The sequence below is a fragment of the Merops nubicus genome, unplaced genomic scaffold, assembly GCF_000691845.1.
Source record: "Merops nubicus isolate BGI_N331 unplaced genomic scaffold, ASM69184v1 scaffold12400, whole genome shotgun sequence".
In the NCBI taxonomy this organism is placed as follows: Eukaryota; Metazoa; Chordata; class Aves; order Coraciiformes; family Meropidae; genus Merops; species Merops nubicus.
Window position 1 is genome coordinate 104,567 of NW_008582255.1, and position 26,600 is coordinate 131,166.

At 38.0% G+C, this 26,600-nt stretch overlaps 1 protein-coding gene across 1 annotated transcript in view; it reads right to left on the reverse strand.

Annotated features, from left to right (window-relative positions):
- Positions 1–26,600, reverse strand: part of OTOG (otogelin) — a 91,327-nt gene that overhangs the window by 61,632 nt on the left and 3,095 nt on the right. Inside the window, exons 3-19 of the mRNA XM_008937156.1 lie at positions 20,205–20,297; positions 19,830–19,984; positions 19,326–19,444; positions 18,753–18,958; positions 18,247–18,377; positions 17,356–17,462; positions 16,372–16,481; positions 15,442–15,567; positions 14,741–14,849; positions 13,843–13,889; positions 12,966–13,111; positions 9,171–9,303; positions 8,118–8,295; positions 6,173–6,297; positions 4,593–4,805; positions 2,841–3,006; positions 2,229–2,303 (exon numbers count right to left, since the gene is read on the reverse strand). Coding sequence (XP_008935404.1) covers positions 2,229–2,303; positions 2,841–3,006; positions 4,593–4,805; positions 6,173–6,297; positions 8,118–8,295; positions 9,171–9,303; positions 12,966–13,111; positions 13,843–13,889; positions 14,741–14,849; positions 15,442–15,567; positions 16,372–16,481; positions 17,356–17,462; positions 18,247–18,377; positions 18,753–18,958; positions 19,326–19,444; positions 19,830–19,984; positions 20,205–20,297 — 2,239 coding nt within the window. The remainder of the gene's footprint in view (positions 1–2,228; positions 2,304–2,840; positions 3,007–4,592; positions 4,806–6,172; positions 6,298–8,117; positions 8,296–9,170; positions 9,304–12,965; positions 13,112–13,842; positions 13,890–14,740; positions 14,850–15,441; positions 15,568–16,371; positions 16,482–17,355; positions 17,463–18,246; positions 18,378–18,752; positions 18,959–19,325; positions 19,445–19,829; positions 19,985–20,204; positions 20,298–26,600) is intronic.

Consider the following 26,600-nt stretch of genomic DNA (forward strand, 5'->3'; position numbering starts at 1 on the left):
GACACAGTTCAGTAAATAAACAAGCAAACTGCATAAAAATCAACCTTAACAAGATACTGTATGCAGGGAAGCACTGAGCAACATAATACTGTCTACCCCACCCAATTCCAGCCAAAATAGCCTAGTACTCCTATGAAGTCGCAGCAGATCTGGTATCAGCTCATTGTCAGGGACAAAAGTAGCAGCACTGGCTCTGTTTCAGGTTCTGCACTTCACTGGAGAACCCAAGCCCAAGAACTCAGCACTGTTCTCCCTTTTTTTTTTTTTTGAATGGTTAAGACACCCCCAGTATACCTGCTGAGACCAGCAGATTCAGAGTCAAATTCTGTATGTGCTGTGGCTGCTCTGCTGCCGTGTCTGGAGCTGTGTACACACCCCCAAAGCACTGCAGGAAAAGTGGCCTAGCTCAGGGACTTCACAGTCTAACTCAGCCAACAGGAAAAGCAGTACTAAGGGGAATAGATAGGGAGGCAACTCAAATGCTGATGTAACATCAGTATCACAATGAAAATATTTTAAAGAACTGGTTGAAAACAACAGAAGAGAAAGGCTATTCCATTGACAACTGTGGGAAGAAATTCCAGTTTGAAAGTGGGGAAGTACTTAAGAAAAAGGGCAGAAAGAACAATAAGAAACAGACAATGATTGTTTCTAATAAAACAGTGATGGATAAACAACCAATGCATTGTGTGGGTTTTTTTTCAGGTTTATCTACACACAAATCCTACATGATTCCTAATGTATTACTTAGCACAAGGTAATTCAGAGAAGCTGACAGTCTGTACCTCTATGTTTGAAAGCCTTTCCTCTCAACAGATCTGTATACAGCCTTGTGAAAACATGGCAAGGAGAAATTGTGACTAAATAGGATATACACATCTCTTATTTCATCTTAAATACTAGTAGTTCTAAGCCAGTAGATCTATTTTAATTATTATATTTTAATTATTGTATTCACGTGAAAAAGGCTGTCAGATTGTAAATCTAAAAACCATGCACTGTGGATGACCACAGGATCAGTATGCATTCAGCCAAGTACCCACAACAGTGCTTGGTATAATGAGCTAAACTAGACCCTTGAGGAGGAGGAGGAGGAGTGCCATGGCTGCCAGTGCCATCTGGCACATGCTTTGGGAACAAAACTTTCCAGGAAGGCAGGCAACATTCCACCTCAACTTTACACAACCCCATATGGAGAATGGGTTGCCTTGTACTCCACAGGGAATCTCACCCAAGGTAAAGACAAGCTAGCCTAGGGATTAAGGTACAGATTTATAACTATCAGTATTTCTGGACACCAAGCTGCTGAGAAGAGTGACAGTGAGAATTAGGGTCTCTTTCACTAAGTGTCCCCTTGCAGTAGGTGTCTGGCAACACACTTCTCTCACACGGCCTGTACAAGAGACCAGATTATTACACTGATCCAGCACAGACATGGCTTGGTTTGTTCTGCTTTTAATTAAGTGCTGTGCTTTTAATTAACTGATACAGGCAGTGAGAGCTCAAATCTTACTTCAGGAAGCAGAATTCTAAAAGCTTGGTTTTTTTACAGAACAGGTTGTCCACATTATTTAACCATTTCCAGACAAAACTTTTGAAAAGAATACATCTGGCAGCAGCCAGAGTAGTTTAACAAATATTACTTTTTAATATTGTCACTATAATGGTGCAAACAGAAGAGCAAGAGGACAAATGCTCAATGTAAGGAACAATAACAGAGATGACCGTTTATCTTTGGCTGCAGTTGACAGTTATTTGTGCTGTTTCCTAGTTAATAAAGCCACATTGCTCTTTTACACTGAATCTATAATAGCAAAAGATGGATTCCTAATAGTTATTCATAAATGGATTTACAATGTGGTATAGAACAGGAGAATAGCAATGAAGGTGTGGTTGAACAGACCTAGATGAACAGTGAGGAAAAATCTGGGGTTTTCTGGAGCTCTCTGCATTAGTATGGATCTACAAAGTTATGGTGGCTTTTCTCTCTGCTTTGCACTTCAGTGTACTGCATTATAAGCACAGCAGCATGAAGACCTAAGTTCTAAATAAGCTCTGTCCAAACATGCATCGAAAGCCAGCGTAGGTTTATTGTGTATGTTGAATTAAGGAAAAAAAAGAAGGCAAAATAACACTAAAAACCCCAACAGGCTGGCCAGAATTATTTGACAGAGCTCTTCAAAAAGAAACACCATTCAGTCAGGGGAAAAAACAGTTTTGTATCTTACCATTTGCCCAAAGATGTCATAACATTTTCTCCAGGGGGATAGTCAATTCCTTGAAAATAACAAGGGCATTCATTTCTAGAGCAGATGAAAAACATCATGTAAGTGATTAACTCTAATTGAAAGAAGTAAAAAATTCCCATTGACTTAATTGCTGTTCAAAGTTCAACTGGTTGCTTTGTTAGTTTTGGTGAGGTTTTCTGGTTGGGTGAGTGGGGGTTTTGTGGTTTTTTTGTTGGTTTTGTTTTGTTTTTTTTTTAATACAAGAGATTGATCTCAGCAACTACTGATACATGTTGTTGTATAACTCGAGCACATTCCAAACCAAATCAGTAACAAAGCAGAACCTTTAAACAACAATGTACACCTTCTGTATCTCTTATATACCAAGCCCCAGGTATATGTTAACATCTAGCTCTGGTGATGTTGATGAGTGCCAGTACTACACAGGAGCTATTTTTGGTCAACATACAGGTGCTGTATAAATCTAAGATCCCGCCAGGTTTACAGATAAATAATATCTACAAAGTTCCATGTTCGCAGCTTTCACGCTGACTTGCAAATGTAGTGGTCATAAGTAGTGAGTGTGACTGTTAGCACTGCAGCTTTGCCTACCTCTGTACACATCGTTCAGTCTTGGAATTCAAATACATTCCAGAGGGACAAGCACAGCCTTCAACACAATCACTGCTGCATGTCTCTGGCACAGACAGGGCTTGGCAGGTTCTGTCACACGTAGATACACAAGTACTGTACTCCTTTGTATCTTCACATGAAAGAGCTGTCCAAATGAAACAAATCTCAAATTACAGTGCAAGAGACTCATACCTCCCAACAGTTTTCTGATAAACATCTCTATTCTTTCATTTCCAATCACATTAAATTCCACTAAAATTGCTATCTTGGCACTATGCTGTGTAAACTACACAGATGTAAATCCGCAGTAATAACAAGTACAATGAAGTCTGCACAGTTAATCCAGATTTACACTCTGGAAACTGGACAGTTGAAGCATTTTTCCTTTATTTCTGAAAATTCTTGGCTCTTGTGAATGAGCTTTGGGAAATGGACAGCATCTTAAAGGAAATATTAAAAGCAATAAATAAAATGTGTGTACTTTGCAGACATTGCACAATACCATCTTAAGTTTTCTCATAGAATGTCTCCTACATAGCTCTACTAGAAAAAAAATCTGAATTTTTTGTAACACTAAAGATTTACATATTTTAAACCCAACAAGCATGACTTAAAATATATTCTAATAAATCTTCGAAAAAAATGAAAACAAAATTAAATGGTTTGCCTGATCAATTCAGTCATAGTGGACACAGCTATTCATGCCATAATGACTGCAGGCAAGCCAGTCTTTTTCGATAAATGTACTGGTAACTCCATCTTGAGATACTTAAGCTGGAACAACCTTCCAAAATCCTCCTTATCATGCATTACAACATGGATAATTACAAGATGTGACGAAAGATACCACATATCAAAAATTCTTGAATGTTCCTTAGAAAAGATTTTCAGCCCTGTTTATGGAGCCAGACCTACTGAAACATCAGGGGTATCAGTTTTGGGCTGGTTTATAGGGTTTCCATTTTATAACTTAAAAAAAAAAACACCTGTATGTGAGGGTACTACATGTCCTATCAACATCTTTTGCATCATTACAAGTTCATACAAAATAAAGAATTTAATATGATTATCCCAGTCCTCTATCTGTGAGTCATTACAGTGGGGATAATAGAGATGTCACCTTTGGCTGTCCTTTACACTATCTGTACTCTTGCATTAATTTTAAATGAGGTATCAGTAATATCAATTCTCTACACTTATTTCAGCACTCAGTGAATTTCAGTGTCACTGACAGTAAGAATAAGCTAAAAGATGTTGTCAAAGAGAAGCTGACAATAATCCAGCTAAAACTAAATACAACACCATCATTTTTCATCTAATTCATCTAAAGAATGAGTTAAGTCTTGCATCTATGAGGAAGAGAACAAATTTATTTACACAGCTCGTGAGAAATATTAACAGGGGTATGAGATCTTCAAAGCCATATAAAAAATATAGATGGATTTTTAATTCTATATAAATCTGAAGCCCTCCAACAACTTTAAAAAAATCTTTTCAATTTCTTAAATCAAAAGAACTAAAGAAAGCCAGCTGTAAGTAGCAATCCTCTAAAAACACTGGGACAAATTCTGTCTTGACAAAAAAAGAACCTTGTCCTTTACACAAAAGATGATGGCAGAATTAATCCTCTTCTCATTGAAAAGATTACATTCATTGAATTTTATTTTCTGATTGCCATTCTACAGTCTGCAAACAGTAATTACTGAAGACCAGAAGCAAAAGGCAACTCACCACAGTCTGGGACACCTCCTCTGAAATCTATGACAACTCCAAATCTTCGGCACTGATGAGCGTAATGGGCCAGAGCAGAGCAAAAACAAACCTGTCCACATTTGCAAGTGTCTCTTCTGCATTGCTCAAAGTAGGTAACGGGACTCAAATAGGGGTAGCATGGAGCAAAAAGTTCTTTGGTAAGGACACTACAAGCTTCTGCTGCATAAGAGGCTACACAAATAAGAGATTAAGCACTGTTTTAGTGATGGAGTTCTAAAAGATTTGGAATAAAAGGTGTATTCTGTAGAATGCAACTGATGATGATTATATATTATTGCCATATGTAACTTTCTACCTTTGATATCTACACAAATGTATGGAAGGACATAAAATGTTAGCTGCAGTTTTGAACTTGCTCTGTGAATGATTTTAAAGTATTCAGAAAACATTACAATACTACATGCAGTCTCCCATCTTCAAATTGATTTTTGGATGTGGGTTAGGCAACAGATGCTAACACACTACCCAGTACCTTACATAAACACACAGGATTACACCTCTCTTCAGTTCAAGTAATTGCCAGTAACTGCCTTTAACAGGTCAGTATTTTAAAGAATAATGTGTTGTTACCCACAGTTCCAGCTGCATGAGGCTGGAACCACACCCAGAGCTTGGGGTAGCACGATCAAGCAGAACAAGAGCAGTATCAAACAGTTACGTCAGAAGCTCCAAACAGCACTCAGCTGAGTATCTTAATTCTGAATGTATTGAATAATTATGAAATAGTGGTCAAAACAAATAATATGCTATGCTAGCATAGCAAGACAGAGACAAATTTGTATTTCCCACAAAATAAGAGAAATGCATGAACTAGGACTTGAAAATTCCTTTTCCAGAATTTCTGAATTCCTGTACAGGCCACTTTTTTCTACATTCATGTGCAAACTCATTACCAAGAGTGCAGCTTCTTAGTGCTGCAGATTGTATAAATACCCAGAATATGGGATAACATTGTAAGCAGGAGACATGAAGACTTCCTAGCACTGCTGAAGTTACAGGCAAAGCTTTAATCAATATTTTTATGTTTGTATCTTTGCCTGAAAGAAGTAGTAGGAACTGTGAAATGGACAGAACCACCTACAAAGTTCACCACTATTAAAGGATGTCTCAGGGAGCTTCTGTGGTCCTCATGGCATCAGCCACTAGTGTCATTCCCCAGCTGTATCCTTTCAGCTGGATCTAAAGGCTAATTCATTCAGTATTTTAAAAAATGAACACTGTAATACTTCTGAGTCATCTTAACTAGCAGCATCACCAACACTAGACATACTGTTCACCCCAAACCCAGATCTAGCTTTACACATTGTAATTGCATACCAGAAATAAAAAGAGGGTATTTCAAGTGGCTCTGCAAGTACCAGAAAATACACAAGTTATGATTTGTTAGGGGATTGAACTCAACTAATGCTACCTACACATATTCATTTTTTTCAGTGAGTCGGCCTGGTTATTACTTTACCTGAACCAACCAGGAAAACAGGCACAGATGTAATAAGTAGAAATGCATTTGTCAAAAACAATTGCCCTCCACTGCCCACCTGCCTGCAGATGAATATCACACGGATCCATTTGTGAACCATCATGCACAAGAACACATGCTGAAGAAGTTTTCCATGAGTTTCCAAACAGCTCTGGAGTGCTCTCTGTTACTCCAACTGGAGATCTTTTACAAAACAGAAGTCAGTCACAAAAGATGCAGTGAATTTACAAAACTGTTTCAGTTCTACCAACCCCTTCAGCACAGCTAATTTAAGCTTCCTTCCATTGCTCCATATGCTCAGGCAGTCTCCCATACAAAACTGCCAGCTTAAGTTTCAGGACTCCTCTTTCTTTCCAGGCAAAGGCCCAGAAAAGAAAAAAGAAGATCTGCTCTAGAGCCATTAGATACTCTGCAAGGAAGGACAGATCAAAACAGTCCAACTTCCACTCTCACAAGAGAAGGATGGAGCATCATTGTCCTGAAAGTCTGCATTTTCTTACTCCTGCTTCTGCCTCCTCAGGGATATCTGATACTTTTTTATCTCTCCTCCACCTATAATTTCCTGTCTGATCCCAGGTAGCTGACTTCCCAGGCTCTCTAATCCCTTCAAGAAAGAGGAAGGAACAGGAATCTAAGGGTACAGAGGCAAAACTGCAAAAGCAACTGGATAGACCTCCATGAGGCCTAGGTAAGCAGAGAGGCAGCAGAAGCTGAAAGATAGAAAGAGTTGGATCAAAATAACTGTGTCATGTTAACATTGCACAGGGAGAATGACTGAAACATGGGATGTTACACTCTGGGGAAAAGATCACATTAGGCATACAACCAGTATTGTTACTTCTGGTAAAGCAGGCAGGGGTGGAGGCATCACAAAAGACATCACTGCCCATGGCAAGTCTCCCAGATGTGGTGTGGATCAGGTGTTTTGTGGACATGTCAAGATGCTTGCACATTACAGTGTCATGTCTCAGCACAATTCTTAAGTTCCTCTAGTTTAAGAGATTTTTTTCCCACAAGTATCATCTATTGCACAATTTCTCACTTATTTGAGAACAAGTCCAAGGACTGTCATCAAAAATACATTAACAAAACTTCCTTGCTTCAAACAGAAATATTTTAAGTAGTTTCACATAAATAATCTCTTCACTGAGATCTTGTCTCTGTATTTCCTAGTCTCATAGACAATCTTCTGATGATAGTACTTCTAAATCTTTAGGATAAAGACTGTTAAAAATCCTAGATTTGTGTATGTATGTTTTTAAATTTATTATTATGTTACTAGTTAAACTATTATTTTAAGTTTTCCTATTTTTCTATTAGTTTTTATTTTAAAACTTCCCAATGTTTTTAGTGAAATATATTCTCCTATTCTTTTATCTTCTTGGTTACAGAAATATTCTGTCATGCTTTATAGTCATGTTCTCCCACTTCCATTACGCTGTTATATGCTCTGGAAGACAATTTTCTTTAGTATTGGTAGGAAATATGCTGCAAAGAAGCTGGACAAACAGCAGTCTGGACAGTGGGCTCAGGCAGCTCTGCCCACCTTTCACTGCATCACAGCAGACCCAATTCTTGTTGCTGGCCTGCAGACACTGAACAACCTAGATCCTGTCAGAGCAGATCAGAACTTGCAGCAGAATGTAGGAGCTGCAGAGAGATAAAGAGGTGTGCAGGGAGGCAGAATTCTTTGGACAGGCCACTCCATATTTTGGTCAAAGCCTTTCAGATAAACTAGAACTTATGAATCACAAATATTTCACTGTATTTTCCTGATAAAAAAAAATAAGCAAAGCCTGGCTTGATATCCTATACTTGAAGTTACAGATTTTCTGTTGGCAAACTAAGTTAGTCCATCTGAATAACTTAGAAGTTTGAAAAAAAATTATTCTTATAATTTATTTTACTTATTCTACTTATTCAGCTTCAGTACACACTTGATCTACCACTCTAACTGTAGCTATTCATATACTGGCAAACAGAAATCTTGCAGCTATTCATACAAAAAGTCATCCTCCATATTTCCATTGAAGGTTCCACAAAGGCCCACAGTATCATCTCTCCACCGTCCATCAGCTTGAAGGTACAGCCTCAGTCCCTGGCTGTCATACAGGATCTGCAATCCAATGTGTGTCTTTACTTGGAGAAATACAGAGGAGAGCTTCCGTATTTCAAAGAAATCTGGGGAGTACAAACAGATGTTGAAAGGCAAAGGAAACCTGCATGTAATTTGCATTTTGTTTCTAGTAATTTAAATAATTTTGTCTCATATTAATTTTCTCTAAGTTACATTTTTTCCTATTAAGGCTCTGCTTTCCCCTAATGATTGATTTCTCTCAAAAGGTTACACTGAATCACTCTACAAAAGTAAACAAGAAACTTATGACAGTCACCACACTTTTCAAAAATGCATCCAGCATTCACCAGAACACTCATAAAGGTTCAGTAAAATCAAATCAGTTTAAAGATAGGAACATTGCAGATAACATTGCTGACTGTTAAACAACCAAATCCTAACAGCTGCAATGTGCTCCCTATATTAAAGCCTTTTTTAGGCATTTCCCAAGGAGCCAAGGCCCCACAGAAACAGAGATTTAAAAACTCAAAGCAAAAACAAACAAACAAACAAAATTTCTCTGAAAATCTGTTACTTATTTTAAGGGGCAAGAAGGCTCCTTCTATTTATGTTTACTCAAGTCTCTCACAAAAAAGGGGGAAAAAATTATTCCATCAAACATCAGAGAAAATTTCCCCTCAGAAAAGAACTAACCAATCATGTAAAAGTGAGGGATGGCATCTGGACTTGAGAGCCAGAACATAATCTTAACACAAAGAGACACTAGCCCAACACAGCTACTGTAACTCCTACCATCAGTGTGGAAAGTATATCAGCAGCTGAGTCAGGAAACATTTTGTAAGCAATTCACGATGTTGACATTAACACTGTATCACTTCAGTATGTTAGCAACATTGACAGTTTCACAACATACAGATATGCCATTAAAATACTGATTTAGTGCCTGATAGGAGTTACGAACTTTGATATTATTCCTTACCATCTGCATAAGGCAGGTTAATTTTGTATTGGTCATATATCAAAACATCTCCTGAATGAGTCAGAGTCACTTGCCTCTTGGGGTCCTGCTTAAGAATAAGGCTGATTGATTGGATACATGATCCATCCTGGTTCTACAAATAAGAGCAAAACAATTAAAATATATATATAGTTAAGTAGAATGAATTAAAGAGTTAAATATGAGTGTAAGTAAAACCATAATTAGTGGCGAATCAAAAATTTCAGATGTATCTGCCTTCTTAGCAGAGTACACTTGTAAAACAGCTTTACAGCTAAGTAAGAAACCAGCATTTTGAATTTCACATGTACGTTTAAATATATAGTTAAATGTCAACTCTAACCTGTTATGCAGAGAACAGGTTTTAAGACTCATACGCTGAAGTTTCACAACATAAGGAAGCTACGTTGCCTACACAAGAAAATTTCACTACTTGAATTTAATACTTGACATTTATGCTGTTACCAGCTTTCATCAAAACAGAAGCCAACTATAATACACTTGTTTTACGTTAGTTCAGCTGGGTTTTTTTCCACCCATGATTCTGACACCTCATTACCAAGTTTCTAAGGACTCATTAGGGCCTGTGCTGAAGTATAGACAACACTGGTTTTAAACCATCAGACATTTGTTTTAACTTTATTTTTAAAGGTGGACAATTCCCATGCCAGACATGAAAGCCCACATTTTATTAACTTCAGCATGAAGTAACACCACACAGACATAAGAAAAGTCCTAAAGCAAGTCCTGAAACTGGCTGGTACCTAAATAAATCACAAATTATTTACTATTACTTCATGTTTTATGTTACTGTAGTGATCTTCAACTAGAGACCGTGCCACACAGGTGGAGAGCAGCACAAGTCTGAGGCATATTGAATAAAGGACCTTCAAGACCATCAAGTCCAACCATTATCTAACTCTACCAGGCCACTTCTACATCATATCCATGAGCAACCCATCTAGGTGGCTTTTAACTACAGAACTACAGGTACTTGGGCTTTCAATGCCAACACAGGTAAATAAGGAACTACAGGGACTTTGGGTTTCAATGCCAGTAGAGAAAGAATGTTCATTAAAGCATGCTTATTAACCACAGAAGATTATCAGATTGTTCTTAACAGAATGAATTTGATCACCGCTGATTTTTTTAAAAAGAAAAAAGTTCTACCACAGAAAATCAGGCAGAGAGATTAACTGAGAGATGACTTGAACTTTAGCATGCCAGCATCTCGTGAGTCATTTTGATACATGCCGAAAGACATCAGAAACAGTCCACTCTCTACTTTCCCTTTGCCTTAGGAAGGAACTGAGTTTCTGCCACTCCTGCTATGCTCAAATCTCTTTACTATAACTTCTGAAGCATCAGTTATTTGGTTTAGTGTGGCTGGATGAAGTTGAGACTGTCTATTCCCTGCCATCTACAGAGGAAAGGAAGAGGCACCCAACTGCTGTTTCTCCTGTTCAGCCTCCATCACTGCTAACAATTTAAAAGGTTTTCAAGAACAATGACAAATATTGGGCCATGTCACTTTTGGCACACTATTTGCTCATTTTACTCTCATCTTGATTATGCATCTTCCATGTCTCATAGTGCCTTATGTTACCGAGACATGAAATCTGGTCTGAAATAACTTGCTCAAAGAGCAGCCTAGGTCTCACAGCAGGAAATGTCTGATTGATTTGATCTCACCCTGAGCTGCAATCCAGAAACACCCAGCAGGGCTAAGGGAGGCTACACTTTTCAGTCCCACTGCCTACAGTGAAGGCATAACTGATGATGAAATAGCAAAACACTGGGAATCTTCTGTGCTGAAAGAGGAACTGAACCAGATTTAGTTAAAAGATCCCTGCCTTTGGACAGTCACACTAACAGAACTATACTGTGACTAGCACCATTCACAGTGCAAACAGGTTAGGATACCCAGCTCAGACACTTTCAACCAACTCCCACTGACTTTCATGGGGACTTCCCTAATGCAGACAATGTTACCCTGCTCATTGAAAACAATTACTAGACCTGCATGAACATGACCATGTGGCTTTGACAGATGCTGAACTAGCACAGAGCTTATCATCTGTCAGTCCTTCAAGTCTCATGGATACACAGCTATGTGGTTTGTAAAGAGTGGAAACTACACTCAGAATTTCCCCATCTCTAAATAACAGTGCAACAGGGATCTTTCACCAACAATTTTAAAAGATAAACTGAAACATAAAACCAGCAAATTGTAAAAATAACTGGAGAAACTTCATCAGCTCAACAAGCTGTCCTGGACTGATAGTGAAGACAGACATCTGCACTGTAAAGCCATGCTCTGCTAGCTTATCTTATTGCCTTGCCTCTTTACTAAGAATTTAAGTTTCTGTACATATTATTCAGTAACAGTGACTGTAAATTCACAATTTTATCAGCTTTTTAGGAAGCTAAAGAATACCAGCTAGCACACAGAGCAGACCACAGCCAAAAGAACTCTCTATAGTATATACGTTACCACACAATACTGACAAAAGCTTTATTATTCCTTCATGCTGAAACTAAAGGAGAAATTCTGCCAGACAGTTATTCTCTGTTCCAATGAGCTGTTCCTTTCACAGCACTGCCCCTGCCAACTTTCAGCAGGTGTTTTCTCAGGAATAGCCATTTCTCTCACTAGACACTTAAAAAAAATATTAAAAAAAAACTATATTCAGAAGACCTTCTCATCATACAAACTACAAAGACAGTGAGGTTGTCACCTGAAACTCAGATAACGTTAAGCTGCACTGATCACTTGACTGATCCTCCTTCCAAAAAGTGCTTAAACAAAATTTCACATCGTTTTGAAATAACTTGTTGCTCGATGACTGTTTATGTCACCAGCTCTAAGGCTCTGGATGACTGGATTCTTTGTGATTCAGTGAACTAAAATCTCCCCAGGTATTTTCTTTCTACATTTTTTTTAATCTGCTTGAATGAGATGGGACTGATAAGTTGTTTTTTAAAAAAGCATACAAAATCTCAAACCATCAAGACATATGAGATTCTGCACTACAAATCTTTTAGCTTCCCATTTCAATTCATTAAATTTTATAAATGGGAACAAGATAATGGATGGTGTCTAGGGAACTCTAAGGCAGCTCTTTTACCAAGTTTTACCAGCTAGGTGATAGACATCTGAATAGCTGCACTGAATCCCCACATTCTTACCTTATAGTACAGTATACCAACCTAACAATAGTAACACACAGGCATATATATACTCAATTCTGAGACAGCTGTCCCAAAAGCTATCCAAAGCTTTTCATAGTATCAGAAGTAAAAGTGAATTTCAAGCTGCAAGAACAAAGCTGAAAGAGAGATCTATATTCATGGCACAAAAAAGTAATTTTTCCATCAAGTAAGAAGAAGTAGGCTTATTCTGTGCTGGGTGCAAATTCACAAAGGTGTTTTCTTGAACTTTCTGAGTACAAGTTATGCAGCAGGGGTTGCTGCATGAACCACCATCTGCTATTGAACGACCTCAGTGAAAAGTAAATCAGACTGCTAGCAGCATCTTTCCTATTATATCACAAGCAAACATGAGGATTCCTGAACAGACTTTGTCTGAGCTGTTGTTCAACAATTTCATTAAGGAAAATTGTTGCTACCAGTTGATTTCATATGATCAACTGCAGGTAGCTTTCAGGGTGGTTTGTTTTGGTGGTTTTGGGGGTGTTTTTTTAATACTTTCCCCTCCACCCCCCGAGTAAAAAACCCTTCAGGATATAAATATTGCAAGAAAGTTTTAAGCCTTACCTGCCCACAAGGAGCATTTTGCAAGGATATGGTAAAGGCTCCAGACGTACGGCTTTTGGCTAGGACATATTGGCAGGCAGCTTGGAAAGTGTATTTGCGCCCATCAAAGGTCACAAAATGAATGTCTCCTGAAACTGAGCATTCAGCTGAAAAACACAGCAAAGGATATTTAAGTGTGTAGGAAAGACAGCATACTCTCAATAGTTACCACTGCTGTAGAGTCCACACGCTCCAATACATAATTTATGAAATTCTATTCATATTTTAATAGAAACACAGTTAGGAACTGAACCTCATCCTAGGTTTTGTTACAGAGTTCCTACCTGAAGACAGGCCAGGATACCTCAACAGTTCTTCCCCCTAAATGAGACAATAATATGTCTCACAAGAACCATGAGGCCATAGACACCTTTAACATGCAAAATCCTTTTGACCTTAATCTCTGTAGTTCAGCCGCCTACCTGTGAGGTGAGAATAACACCCCCCATTCCACAGGCATGGCATGAGAATCATTAACTGGTATCTCTAATATACCTAGATACTGTATTGATAACCAGCAATACTGGGAGGTGGAAGCAATCTTGCTAGAAGTCTGTCAAGTGAAAGTGGCACAAGAAGCTTTGGTCGAATGACAAGAATGACCAGGCAGAGCCATCTGACAGAGGCATTATGGTGGTGTACAGGGAGACACATTACTGTGATAAGTAATTCAAGCAACTTTAATGTTTAATATACTGTGTGTATATACATTTCTATGTAGATTGAAATAAAAATATAAAGTATATAGTGAATTATCACAGTAAGACCTAACAGCAGTATTTTACCTCAAGTAGTAATTCAGCTATTGTAAAGTTAAGTATCCAAGACTTGCACATACCTGGACATGTTAGATTTGTACAAATCCACTTTCCTCCAATGCAAGTGCTGAAATAAAAACAAAAAGGTTTCATACTTTTTGGGAGGATGAAGTATATAAAGTTTTTAGTCTCTTATTTGTTCTCCCTGGGTTTTTTTTCTATTAAGCGAGCACCAAGTGTCTTGAGCCTCACAAAAGGGTGTAATAGAGCTACCACAGTCACTACAATGCCTGGAGGCTGTGCCAAGTCATAAGGATATGATGAGGTGAAATTTTATCCATGCATCCAGTACCATTTTTCTTTCATTTTAGCTCCTTGATAACCATTATAAAAGTTATGGATTATTAAAATTCAGAAGAATCCACACAATCTACCTGAATCTTACTACTTTGGAAGATGAGAACTTTTGTGAAAGAAGTTGCACATCTACAAGCTCATTCATTTTCTTCAATTACATTGATACAACAAAAGGCATTACCTCTTCCTACAAGCTTTTCTTCACAATGTATAAAATTAACTCAGAAAATCCCAAAACTGCAGCTTAGTGTCATAATGACATTAGGCTCTTTGTATCTAAGTGAGACAACACAAAGAAAAGACAAAGTAAAACTGAAAGTAATTCTTCTACTGATTTCAAATTCTAGATGCCCTTTAGTCTGAATTCAAGGTGAGGAGAGTAGTAAACATTACAGTATCCTCTGCAATATCTGTCATTTGTTGTTATTCCATATTAATAGCTCTATAGTTTGTTCTTTTTCTCTTCATTGCAAAGCATATATAGAACAAGGGGTTTCATATGTAGAAACAGGGAGGACTTACCAACGTTATTCAATTTTTAACTGAAATAGGCCTTAAAGAAGTTGACTTTCATGCCTATGAAAGGATTAAGTCCACAATGTGAAAAGAAAAATTACTAACCAGTTATTACATTCTTCATAAACCACTGAACCCGTTTCAAAGAAACTTCCATGATAGTCACAAGGACAGTCCATTGGCTTAACACACAATTCATTTTCATAAATTAATCCTAGAAGAAATAAAACAAGAAAAAAAGTGAAATCCCTGTACAAATGGCTGATTGAACACTCACAAGTGTAGGCCAGAATGGCAAATACCTCACGTGCCAGAACCATACAACGGTAAGAATCTCACTAGGAAAACCTGTTTCTGGCCACAAGAATGGGTTTTAGTCATATCACATTTTTGAGCTCTCCTAAGAATTTGACCTCATAGATGTTCTTCAGCAAAACCAGAACAAAACAAACAAAGCCCACCAAAATAACCACAAAAAAAACCCTCAAGCATCAACCACCAGAATCAGGAGGATGGCTGCCCTGACAAGAACAGAGCAAACCCCATTTTTCACTCAAATTGTGGAATCCTACAGCTAGAATGTGGGTTTGTGCTGAAACCTGTTCCCACTTGTTATGAGGGAGGAAAAGGCTTTTGTCAGTTAGGAGGAAAACAGGGTCATTCATCCACACTGTTGGCACTACGTTTATAAAGAGCTCCTGTGAATCCCTTAACCTAGCCAGGCCATACAGGTATGTAAACTTGGGGGATAAAGGTCTGAAAGTTATTTGAAATCAATCAATATGTGTTAGAGAAGCAAAACTTACCCTCTGGACAGTAGCATCCATCAATGCAGGGAAGCTCACTGCCAATGCACTGTGATCGTTGATGACATGAAACAGGGCAACAGTTGATGCATTCATTGTAGGTGAAGGGTTCAGGACAGGTAATTGCTAAATAAAAACAGGTAGAGGAATGAAAATGTATTGTGCTACTGCCTCAGGGCTTAAATAGATGGCACATGTTTCCTTTCAGGTATTTACTTTCTTATAAGTCAGCTGAGTACCTGTTGTCTAGACCAATGAAACAATGGCTTTCCTAACACAAACAGAGAATATACATATATTAATATTCTGTCCTTTAAAGGTGCATTGAGCAGGAATAATCTTAAATTACACCATGGAAGACTCAGGGAAACTCTCCCACAACAGAACTATTTAGATATCAGACCAGCAAAGCAAGTAGTAGAATATCCATTAACATTTTTGGAAACATGAGGGAAATCTTCTGTCATGAATGACAAAGCAATTTTGGTCCTGTGTTCTGGACAAGCAGACAAGTTAGATGATCTCTTCCAAACTTACATTTTGTGACTTGTAACACAAAGACTTCGATAAGCGTAATTCACTGTAACCCTCCTGACACACATGTATTAGAAAGCCATGAAGACTTTCAGTGTTTGAAAGAGTAGCTTTAAGAAAAAGCAAATGGCTAATCATCTTCAAGAATATCTGATGTTTCAAGCAAGTGGGTTCTTAAAACACATTCTAATAAGCTTAGTGCTCTCAGTACATATTAGACATGCAAAAAAACCTCCATTGCATTTATGTAGCCTTGAAGGAAATCCATAGTTATGCCTTCACCGAGAACTACATGAGTTCAAAAGAGGAGGAAGGACAAAGAAGCAAAAGTATGAAAAGCACTCTCCAAAACACAACTCCTGAGCAGTATTTCCAAGTATGAAGGCAGCTGCATACCACACTGCTCAAAGTGCATTCGCCATCCGTGAAGCGGCTTTCCTGCCTGGGCACATGCTCTGGCGTATTCAGTTAGTGCTCGACACCAGGTTGCATCATCAGCTGCTGACCTTACACAAATAAAAATGGACATATTATTTTCTATCTACATTCAAACGTGTAACCATAACCTCCTGAATGCTCCTGCAGTGCATACAGCCCCTAATAATGTTCTAAAGCACTGTGTTGTTTGCCTAGCTTAAAAGTCTTCAATGGGTAAGACACTCTGCCACACTTGAAGACAGGTCATCAATGTATTAGAGACCTGGCACTAATTTCCTGAATAAATTCCTGAGAGCCAGAGGTACAGCAGCATAAACAGACTTGAATAAAGGTCTTGATTTTTACAAAAGGAATATCAGCCTTCAGAAAACTCAGAAGAAATAAGTGTAAAATTCCTACCAGTGAGTCACCAAAGTACAAGAAATGGAAATAATCTCCTGTCCTGCCTGTTAATTGAACTAGAAAAAACTCCTTGGATAAAGGAGCATAGCAAATTGTGAAATTATAGCATAAATACAAATAGCAATCAAATTTCTCTTTTAATTGAATTAACATATGGCTTGTGGATGCCAAACTGATCTATACATTATTACTTTTTATTAAGGTCAGAAACACTAATGATGCTGCACACTCAGAATCAAAACAGTTGACATATTCAAGGGAAGGTACACTACCAGATTATGAGAATATCTGAGTCTGATTTTGGCCATCCTTATACCAAAACAAACTCCAAACAAACGAGGAACAACTCCATAGAAATTTCTGGCAGTAAAACTATAACAAGTAAATAAAAGCAAAACAATGAAAGAATTTTAGGTAACAAAATGATATTGAGAAAAAGACACACATTAGTTCTGTTACAGTAATTTACAATTCATTCTCATGACAGAAGGACAATGTTTTTCATAATAGCTTTGGAATTACTCAAAACCATTCACTTACATGCAAAGGTCATTGGTGCAGCTTGCCATAAAAGGAAGAGGACTCACATATTCGTGGCATGGTTCAAACGGGGGATGTAACAGGATATTACACAGAGCGTATGCACTCTGAAATGAATGAGACAGCTGCTGTGAAGAGGTTTTCAGAAAGGAACATAAGCAGAATAGAATGCTATGGAAAATCAGAACAGAAGTCTCAGTCTGTGACTAGGAATCACTTTCCTCACAGAAACTAGAAGCAGCAGCCAGCAACATGTTGCTTTCTATGCCAGAGTATTCATGACACTAGATCTTTTATCCAGGGTCAGACCAAAGAGTAGTAAAACATATCCCTTCCCCAAGAGAGGAATATACCATGATACAGGTAAGCCCAGGCTATCTGAAATAGACTTCATTTTAGTTAAATTACACAGCAAAAGGCAACAGAAATAAAACATGCATGACATGAGGCTTACAGGGTTATATCTTGAAAATATTACTTAAAAGGAAAAACTACTTCAGTGTAATCGACAAAAGTAACACTTGCAAATTAACTGTGCTCTTCTGTTTTTGCCTGCCTGCTTCTTTCTGTCCTTCAAAAGGGAAGGAAATGAAACCAGTTCTAGACCACGCCCCTACTTTGGATCTGAAGCTACATGAGTGAAGAGTTCTAAACACTTCTATTGTCTGCTATGCAGACAAGACAGCATTTGAAAAGATTAAAAATTGAATTATAAACTACAGAAGAAAAGTGGGAGGAAAAGGAGAGGACAAGGGAAGCTCTGCTGAAGCAAACATTTTAATCCAGCTCTCCAAAGAAAAACTGGGGACATTTCGTCTCCTTCAAATCATTAAGGTAAATTCTAATTAGAATCACCAATAATTGTAATAATCCTTTTGTTTTGATCCAAACCTGTAGAGATTCATAGCTTTGTCTCAGGCAAGGCGGCTCACTGAGAACAGACTTATCCCAGTTGGGTGTTCCTTGTGGAGGATTTTCCTGCCAGCTCTCTACAAATTCTGTTACATCATCCGTCAGTTTTCCTAAGTAAGACACACACACACAGAGACACAGTGACTTGGAAGAACAACAACGTTTCTGCAGGATTTCCCAGGAAAACATCTCAATAATCAAAACATCACATTAAGCAGAATGCATCAACCTCTCCCCTACAACTAAATGAATCAGCTCTTAGTCTGAAGACAATCCTGGCCTTCTAAGAAACAAAAATATTTTTTAAAAGGGACTACAGTAGGAAGGCTTTAGAATGGCAAACTTACTCATGCAATTTGGCAAGGACATTACAATTAAAAAAACTAAGCAAAGAAACATCTCATTCACCTGAAAAAAAAAGAAGAAAAAAAGAATAAAACCCACAAACATGTACTGACACAAAAGGAAGTATTCTAAGCACTCACCATAACTGGTTTCAAGGTCATCCTGCAGGACAGCATTGTTGTTCCCACACAGCCCGTGTGTTCTGCCCAGGTACTCCGGTGCCATTTTGATGTACACGGCAGACGTGCCGTCCCAGGCCAGAGTGAAGGCGTACTGGTGCCTGACCAGGAAGTAGCCAGCTAGCTTCTGGATGTGCAAGTTACCAATGATATAGGGTAACTGTACTCTGAGAAATGAGACAGAATCAAATGAGAAAGTAGCACAACTAAAAATAAATTACCCATTAATTAAGTGCCTGACACCACTTGATACAAATATCAAGTAATTCCACTAAAAAAAGATGAAACTGCAAATATGAGCAACAGCCAAAGGATCAATGTCAACAGTTATGCTTTTTAATACTATTCACCACTCATTTAGATATCACCTTACTCAGACACTACTCTGTAGATGTGGAGTAATTAGTACAGCTGTGGTCTGGACAGGGTTTTTCTTAAGCTACCAACAAATAAATTTTACATCTCTGTTATCAAATTAGTATCATGAGATTAGTTCCAGTATAAGTATGACATCAGAAACATAAGTGCAATTACCCAAATCCTTTATAAGTGACTTCACTGCTCATCTTTATCTGTTCATCTCCAGAAAAGTATAAACTAATGGACCTTGTGCAGGAATAAGGAGAAGAATGGCACTCAGGATCATTATTCACCTGCCAAATAAAATTACTAGAGTCAAAGCCATGATTTTTATCCAACTCTTTGTAATCCATGTTACATAACTAATATTCCAAATCCCCCACTCAACATGCAAACAGTTTGTGTTGCTCTTCCCCCAAAACCCAAATACAATTAGCACTCTTTAGAGCAGTCTTTTTACAGCAGCAGCAGGTTTTGAAAGCACACACATCCGTTTCCTTCCAGCTATTTACATTTTGTGCTATAGTAACTAGTAGCCCACATTATAATGTAATTAGGTCTAGATTGCATTCTAGAACCCTATACTATCACCACAAGTTATTTTTAATCCCTAAATATTAATGCATTATTAGCAAGCTCAACAACAGCTAAAAGCAATGTAGAAGTGCCGTCCCCTACCTGTATGGAAAAACTCTGCTCATCTAATTCAGTATGTCTCACAAGTGCATATGTGGATTTCCCAGAAAAATAATAATAGAGTCCATCGAAAGTTTCAAAATTGTATTGACCCCATGTTCTGCATATATGATCTCTTTCAGCACCTGTATTATACACTAACAAAAGGAGAGTCACTTGAGAAGTACCACTGGTTTTTGGATTCAATCTGTAGTTGAGATGTACGTATGTACGTGGTAAGCTATGAAACAGCACCAAAGGAAAAAGTGGGGAAAGTACTAGGTCATGAAGGAACCTCTAGGCAGAGGGCAGTCATTCTTGTAGCTGCAGGAACCCAAGCACAATCCCAAAAACCCAGCTAGTGTTCTCTTTACACACCTGTCTGGCATCTTGGTCCAGTTGCATTAAAACGACTGCAGTTGCACAGCTCTCTGTAGACACACTCGCCTCCATTAAAACACGTAAACAAATCTGATTGAAAAACACAAGCCATGTTGAAAATAAGTTATTATCATTTACATTCTTAAAACCCAGTTTTGCCACCAAACTCAACTCCATGAACGACAGGGGATGCTGGCTTAGGATTTAGATATCCAGGAGAATTCCACAGGCCTCCACAAACATACTGCAAAAGCTTCGCCCCAAAAAATACACTAAATGAAGTAAATTTAGTGCACATTTAGAGAAGCCAGATCAAAGCAGCTATGACGACATCTAGTCTGACATGTTTTCAGTCCCCTGAGCAAAGAATAGAGGAAATGAACAAGCATTATACAACAAAAAAAGCACAGTGGCTATATCCCCATACAAAAGACTGCTACACAGAGCACTGTGTGGGTAAGCTCTGCCAAGAGGAGAGCACACTACTCAAGAAATACAAACGTTGAGATCCCAGCTGGAAATCTTTCAGCTTCCTGCTCTCCTTCCATCTTACAACTTTTAAGTCAACCAGCCACAGTTTCCTCAAAGACACAGACTGCTGCTCTTGTTTCTAATTTTATTAGAAACAAACTTTTAAGAAAGAAAAATTTTTATGCTGAAGTGTAGTGAGCCTACTATAGACTACTACAACTTGCAGTGCCAGGCTTGGGTTTCACAGAGGGAAGTCTTGGGGGTTTTTTACTTCTTCTCTTCTCTGGGAAGATCCCCATCGAAATCTGACAAAACAAGTTTTCACAGTCTAAGGAATGATGTGCACAAACAGAAACAAAGCTTCTTTCTACTAAATTTAGACTTTATGATTAAACGCTTTTCTAACAATTGCGATACACTTTGCTAACATTTGGACTTTTAAAGTTTAAGTCTCTTTAAGAAAAGATTTTAATTTTAATGAGTATTATACAATTGTACACAGTAATTTTGGTGTTTGGGGAACAGAAAATGAGATTGTATTTGCTGCAGATAAGCAGACAAGTTGCTCAGAAGAAACTATTTCAGGAAGAGACAAACTGAAGGCTCAGCCATCCTGTTTACTTTGTCCTTACAAACAAATCCTTCTTGAAAAATAATCCTAGACAGAAGTTTTTAAGGGCTATCCTGAAAACCAGAATTCACAGAAAAAATTCTTTTCTCCCATTTCAGTAAAACCCTTGCTTATGAAATATCATCTGTAGCATGCACAGAAGTCCTAATGTACCTGTATAACCCTTCAGGCTTTTAAGAAATTCTGCTCACAAGGGTTTGAAGCTTTGCTGATGCAAGCAAAATAAAGCAAGGTCCACTTCAGACAATCCAAACTAATTCTATCAGGATTAAATCAGCTGGAGAGTTTAAGTTCAGAGGAAAGCTTTCTAGGATATGGACCACCGATTTATGACGTCATTGGTCAAACCGTCTTTAGGTTTGGTTCTCACCATTGACACTCACAAGCATACACAACAAGCATTAACAGCTACAGCAGATTCCAAGCTACTTGACAGAATGGTTGAAGTGGTTTGTTTCATTTTTTATACATTGATTGCAAGGAAACAATTTCTAACAAGTCAAGAGTTGACCATTGACATCCTACTGCTATTCTGATGCTGAATTCTTGATTCCAGCAACGGAAAAATAAACTTATTTCAAAGGGTGTTTTCTCCCTCCCTAAATTTTCTGTCCTCTTCTAGAAACTAAATTTATTAATGTTTTACCAATATCAACTTCCTACCAACACCTTTTATAGCACATATTTGGTTGGTTTTGCCAGCAGAGAGCCACCATTACAGCACTATTACAGAAGCCAGTCAGGCATACCCTCTTACTAAGAGCTTTAAATACACTAAAATAACATAAAAGCAAGCTGCAGCACATGGGGGATATCCTGTGAATGTATCACAGCCAAAACTAACTAAACCTTTGTTAACAATCAGAAACAATATTTTTAATAAGATGCTAAGCTCTCCAGCTTCCTCTCACCTGTTTTGTAAGTGTATCTACCACACAGGAACTACTTCCAGATACATATAATAAGTAACTGTGCATGCAACATTTAATTCATATGCAAAGTCTTACCAGAATGGACAGACTGAATGCTGTTAAGACTTGTCCTCTTGTGAGGCTACCTATAATCACCAGCTGTTATACCAGTGTGGTCAATGTAGAAGTTTAATGAGGAAATAGGTCACATTTAAAGTACCTGCTGTTTTGTGAGATCCTAGAAACTTAGAAGAAAGAGACCCTGTGCTCACAACTGTCTATAATGCTAGAAAGAGAAAGACTTCAATAAACTTCTAGTGTACCAAAAAAATAATAATAATAAAATTACCCATTTATCTACTTTAGGCCACCTGACTTTGCAAAGAGACACAGAAAGTTAGAAAGTTACAAGTTTACAGAACTCTTGCTTACTGAGTTCTACCAAAATCTGTCAGCAATTTATTCACGATTATATGGCTATTCCCATTTGCAAAAACATAATAAATACTAACTACTTAGATGAAGCCTTACAATATCAGAACAATTAAATTTGATTCCTTTGTTTTCAACACATTTTAAAAAAATAAAAATATAGGTCACACTGAAAAGAACAAGGCAGGCAGACAAAACAAAAAAAAACACTCCTTTGCCTAGCTAGCCCAAATATCTAGCTCCTTTCCCTGACTGGCCATCATGAGTTCAATTTACAAACTAATGCAAGTATAATATTGAAAGGCCCCCACTTACTCTGACTGAGCCACCTTATTTACATACTCACAGTGACCATCTTGTCACTAATGCAAGAAGCCTTATTCCTCTTGTCAAGAGAGGCAGACATTGATCTCTTTCATCTTGAGTGGTATGAGACCTGTGTAATCAGAGCTCAGGCCTCTCTTCTCTAAGATTAGCCCTACTGCCCCTGCAGTCACAATAGTCTGCAATTAGGCAGCAAGTCATGTTCCTCTGCAGTAGAGGAAGCTATGCCCCTTTTGATGTTTCGAGTTGAATGATTCCCCTTTGAGCACGGCTCACATAACCTGCTTCAAGCCACATTTATTCAGATTGTGCAGACAATCTGCTTATCTGGAGACCCTTGCTGTCACTGGGAAGGATCTCCTTTGCACCCTTTTAGAGAGAAAGGGAGTTAAATCTGCATTGGAACTCAAATCATTCAACGATGAGCATTTTCCCCTTTTATGAAGTTCTCTTCTGTCTGTGCATGTGTGTCTAAGAAAACGTGTGGTGTGTTGACACTGGCTGCACAGCATGTGCCCACCAAAGCAGCTCTATTACTCCTCCTCCTCAGCTGGACCAGGACACAGAACATAACAAAAGGCTGTAAATCAAGATAAAGACAGAAAGAGATCTCTCACCAGTTACCATTCTCACTTCTCTCTCCAGCTGCAGTTGCCCAGTAACTTTCTCCCCTCGTTAAATGTTATCCCAGAGGCACTATGTAGCACTGTTGCTGATGGCCTTGGCCAACAGCAGGCCCATCTTGTGGCCAGCTGCACTGGATTTATCAGATGTGGGGCCAGCTTCCAGGAGCTTCTCACAGAAGCCATCCCTGTGCAGCCCGCTACTAAAAACAAACCAAACACAAACCAAATAGAATGTGACAAACATCACTCTTGTATTTGCTTAGATCTCTTCTTTGCATCAGCGTAGCATGTTTCCTCACACTGCATAGAAGAGCTCTGTGCACAAAGATGAGTTCTCCTTAATCAGGTAATAATAGGAATAGGGTTAATTCAGGTCACACTTAGTGATCTTACTACCGAAAACATTGTGGGATTGGGCTTCAATCACCCAATTCTGCTCAACTAACACAAATAACACCTCCAGCATTTGGAATAAACATGCTACCAAAGGGTTCGCTCTGATCTTTGTCAGTAAAGACAAAGCTTCCTAAATCAGCTAACCCATCTGTTCAGGTCACAAGTTTAGGTCTCTCTTATGGAGATGAGAAATATTTCAACATCTGCTGAACGGGAATAAACATCAAGATGAAGCAAAGGTTAGAATTCAGAAAGGTTACGGAAGAATATTGTGTCCTTTGTTTACCTGAACGTGACCTCTACTTAAAAGTCCTTAGCTCCTCTTTTTTCTTTGACATTATGCCAGTTTAGTGCATTGGGCTGGAATCTGAAATTGAAAACTGGTGAGACTTTCCTAGCAGAAAGTAGTAGACCTAAGTAACATGATTCAACTCATGTAAGCAATAATGTGATTTCTAACCAGTGATGCCATTACAACCTGCAAGTCACTCTGATAATATGACCATTGTTGTCATGAAGCAACTTGTCTCAAATTCCTTCTTTATTGAACAGGGTAAAGACTTGGGATCATCTTATAGGTCTGAATTCTTCTCTGCTCCTCTCATTACTTAAATACTCTAACCATCTGGTAATTACTTGAATAGGCTGCAACTCCACTCAGTAGGATTATCTCAGTCCCTCAGGCTCCTGGACTTCTCATGAGTTCATCCTCCTTCAGCGTCAGGCACTGAGAGCCTCCAGGCCAGAGATCTCAACACAACTCATCACAACCTTTGAAAAAGTGAGACTCTAATCTAGCCTGTTTGCACTTCATTGCAAGTGTATCTCAAGATCAGTGTCCAAGATTCACACATGGGACTACTGCTGTCACCCTCCGAAAATAGATGTTTTAACAGCATCATTACTGATGCTGTTATCATTACTGAATCATACCAGATTCTACGTACATCTGGTAAGAGGGAGTCCCAAAATCCATTTTGAAATTCAGTACAGTCCCACACAGCTCTGGCTGGCCTTTCAAATATTCTTCACCTGGCTCCAAGCACGAGTTCTGACAATTTCATATGGTAATTGTTCAAAGGCATCTTCTATCTTCATCAAAATAAGCATTTATTGTGAAACATTGTTATAGATGCAATAAATTTTTGTGGGTTTGTAGCTATGATACTGTGCTTATTTAGTTTATTATGCTTTGTCACATTACTGCTTCTCTAATGAATACTTAGGATCTCTTAAATTTATTTCAGTAGCAAACCGAGTGTATGCCCAGGTACGCTCACCCATGATTTGTTGTTCTAATAAATGTTGGAAGATTAGTAATAATTACAGCTGGACATAGTTTATATAATGTGAAGCCCTTCAGCACAAAGTGAGACAGGCACTCAAGTACAGCTCTCCTCTTGGAGCACAGAGGCTAACTGCCAAGAAAGCATGTGTCTACATCCCATACTCTAGATACAAAAACAAAAAGACATCTAAATTAAAGTTTTTTCATGGAAGTAAATGCAAGTTAACATATTCAAGAACATATCTGACCACTTAAACTACCGTTCACATCAACTTTGAAATACTTGACTTTTGTGGCAACCTTCCTGTGGACCCAGATGCTCCAAGTGAATTCTCACCCCACTGTAAATACACCATTAGCATCAATACACTCTTAATTCTTGAAGATTTGTGACCTTCCTATGGGTATTTTTCTGTAAAAAATAAAAGTTAAGCACTTGCTAGTGTAAGAGTTCTGTATTTTATTACTGATTTTTAAGACATGGCAAAAAAACTTTTTTTTAATGCACAACACTGAAGACAGGTTTCCTTTCAGGATATTAATTTATAGATTCATTTGGACAGAAAAGGTGAAGTATTTAAGATTAATTTCTTTATTAGAGAGATATTTCTCTTTATTTCAGAGACATCTGGAAGTGATCAGGTTTTACTTAGGCTAGGTAGGTACAAGGTCCAGCCTCTTCCCTCAGTTATTATGATTCTCCTCATGTACCAACTTCAGCCCAAACAACTTCAGAGCTCCAGAGAGTCATTTGTAGAAGTAGTCAAATTCTTTATAGTTTCCAGGATTCCTTAAAAGATTACGCATTTTGAAAGCTTTATGCAAGTGTAGAAGAGAGAGGTCCTTCTGAAAGTTATCAAACTACTAAAAAGAGCCATTATTTTAAAATCAGTAAATTTTATTCTGAAATGAAAAAGTAAAAAAACAAAACAAAACAAAACAAAACAAAAAAAAAAAAAAAAAAAAACCACAAAGCAGTTTGGGATAAGAATTTGGAAGAAACATCAACAATATACCTATAGCCATGCATAAAGGAGAAAAAGACATGCTTAAAATGGAATATTTAAACCTTTGCTGTCAACATTCTTGAAATTTTGTTTTCTAAGTCTGCATAGTTTCCATTACATGCTTTCTCTAGAAAATTTTCAGGTCTCCTTTTGACTATGGGATAACTAATATAACATAATTCTTACATTATCTTTTATCCTTCAACTTCACAGTCCTGGAAAGCATCTGCCTGTATCCACACAAGTTTTCTGTGACATAGAGGCTTCAGCAGGTTGGAATACAGACTTTTCAAGAGGGCAAAGAAGT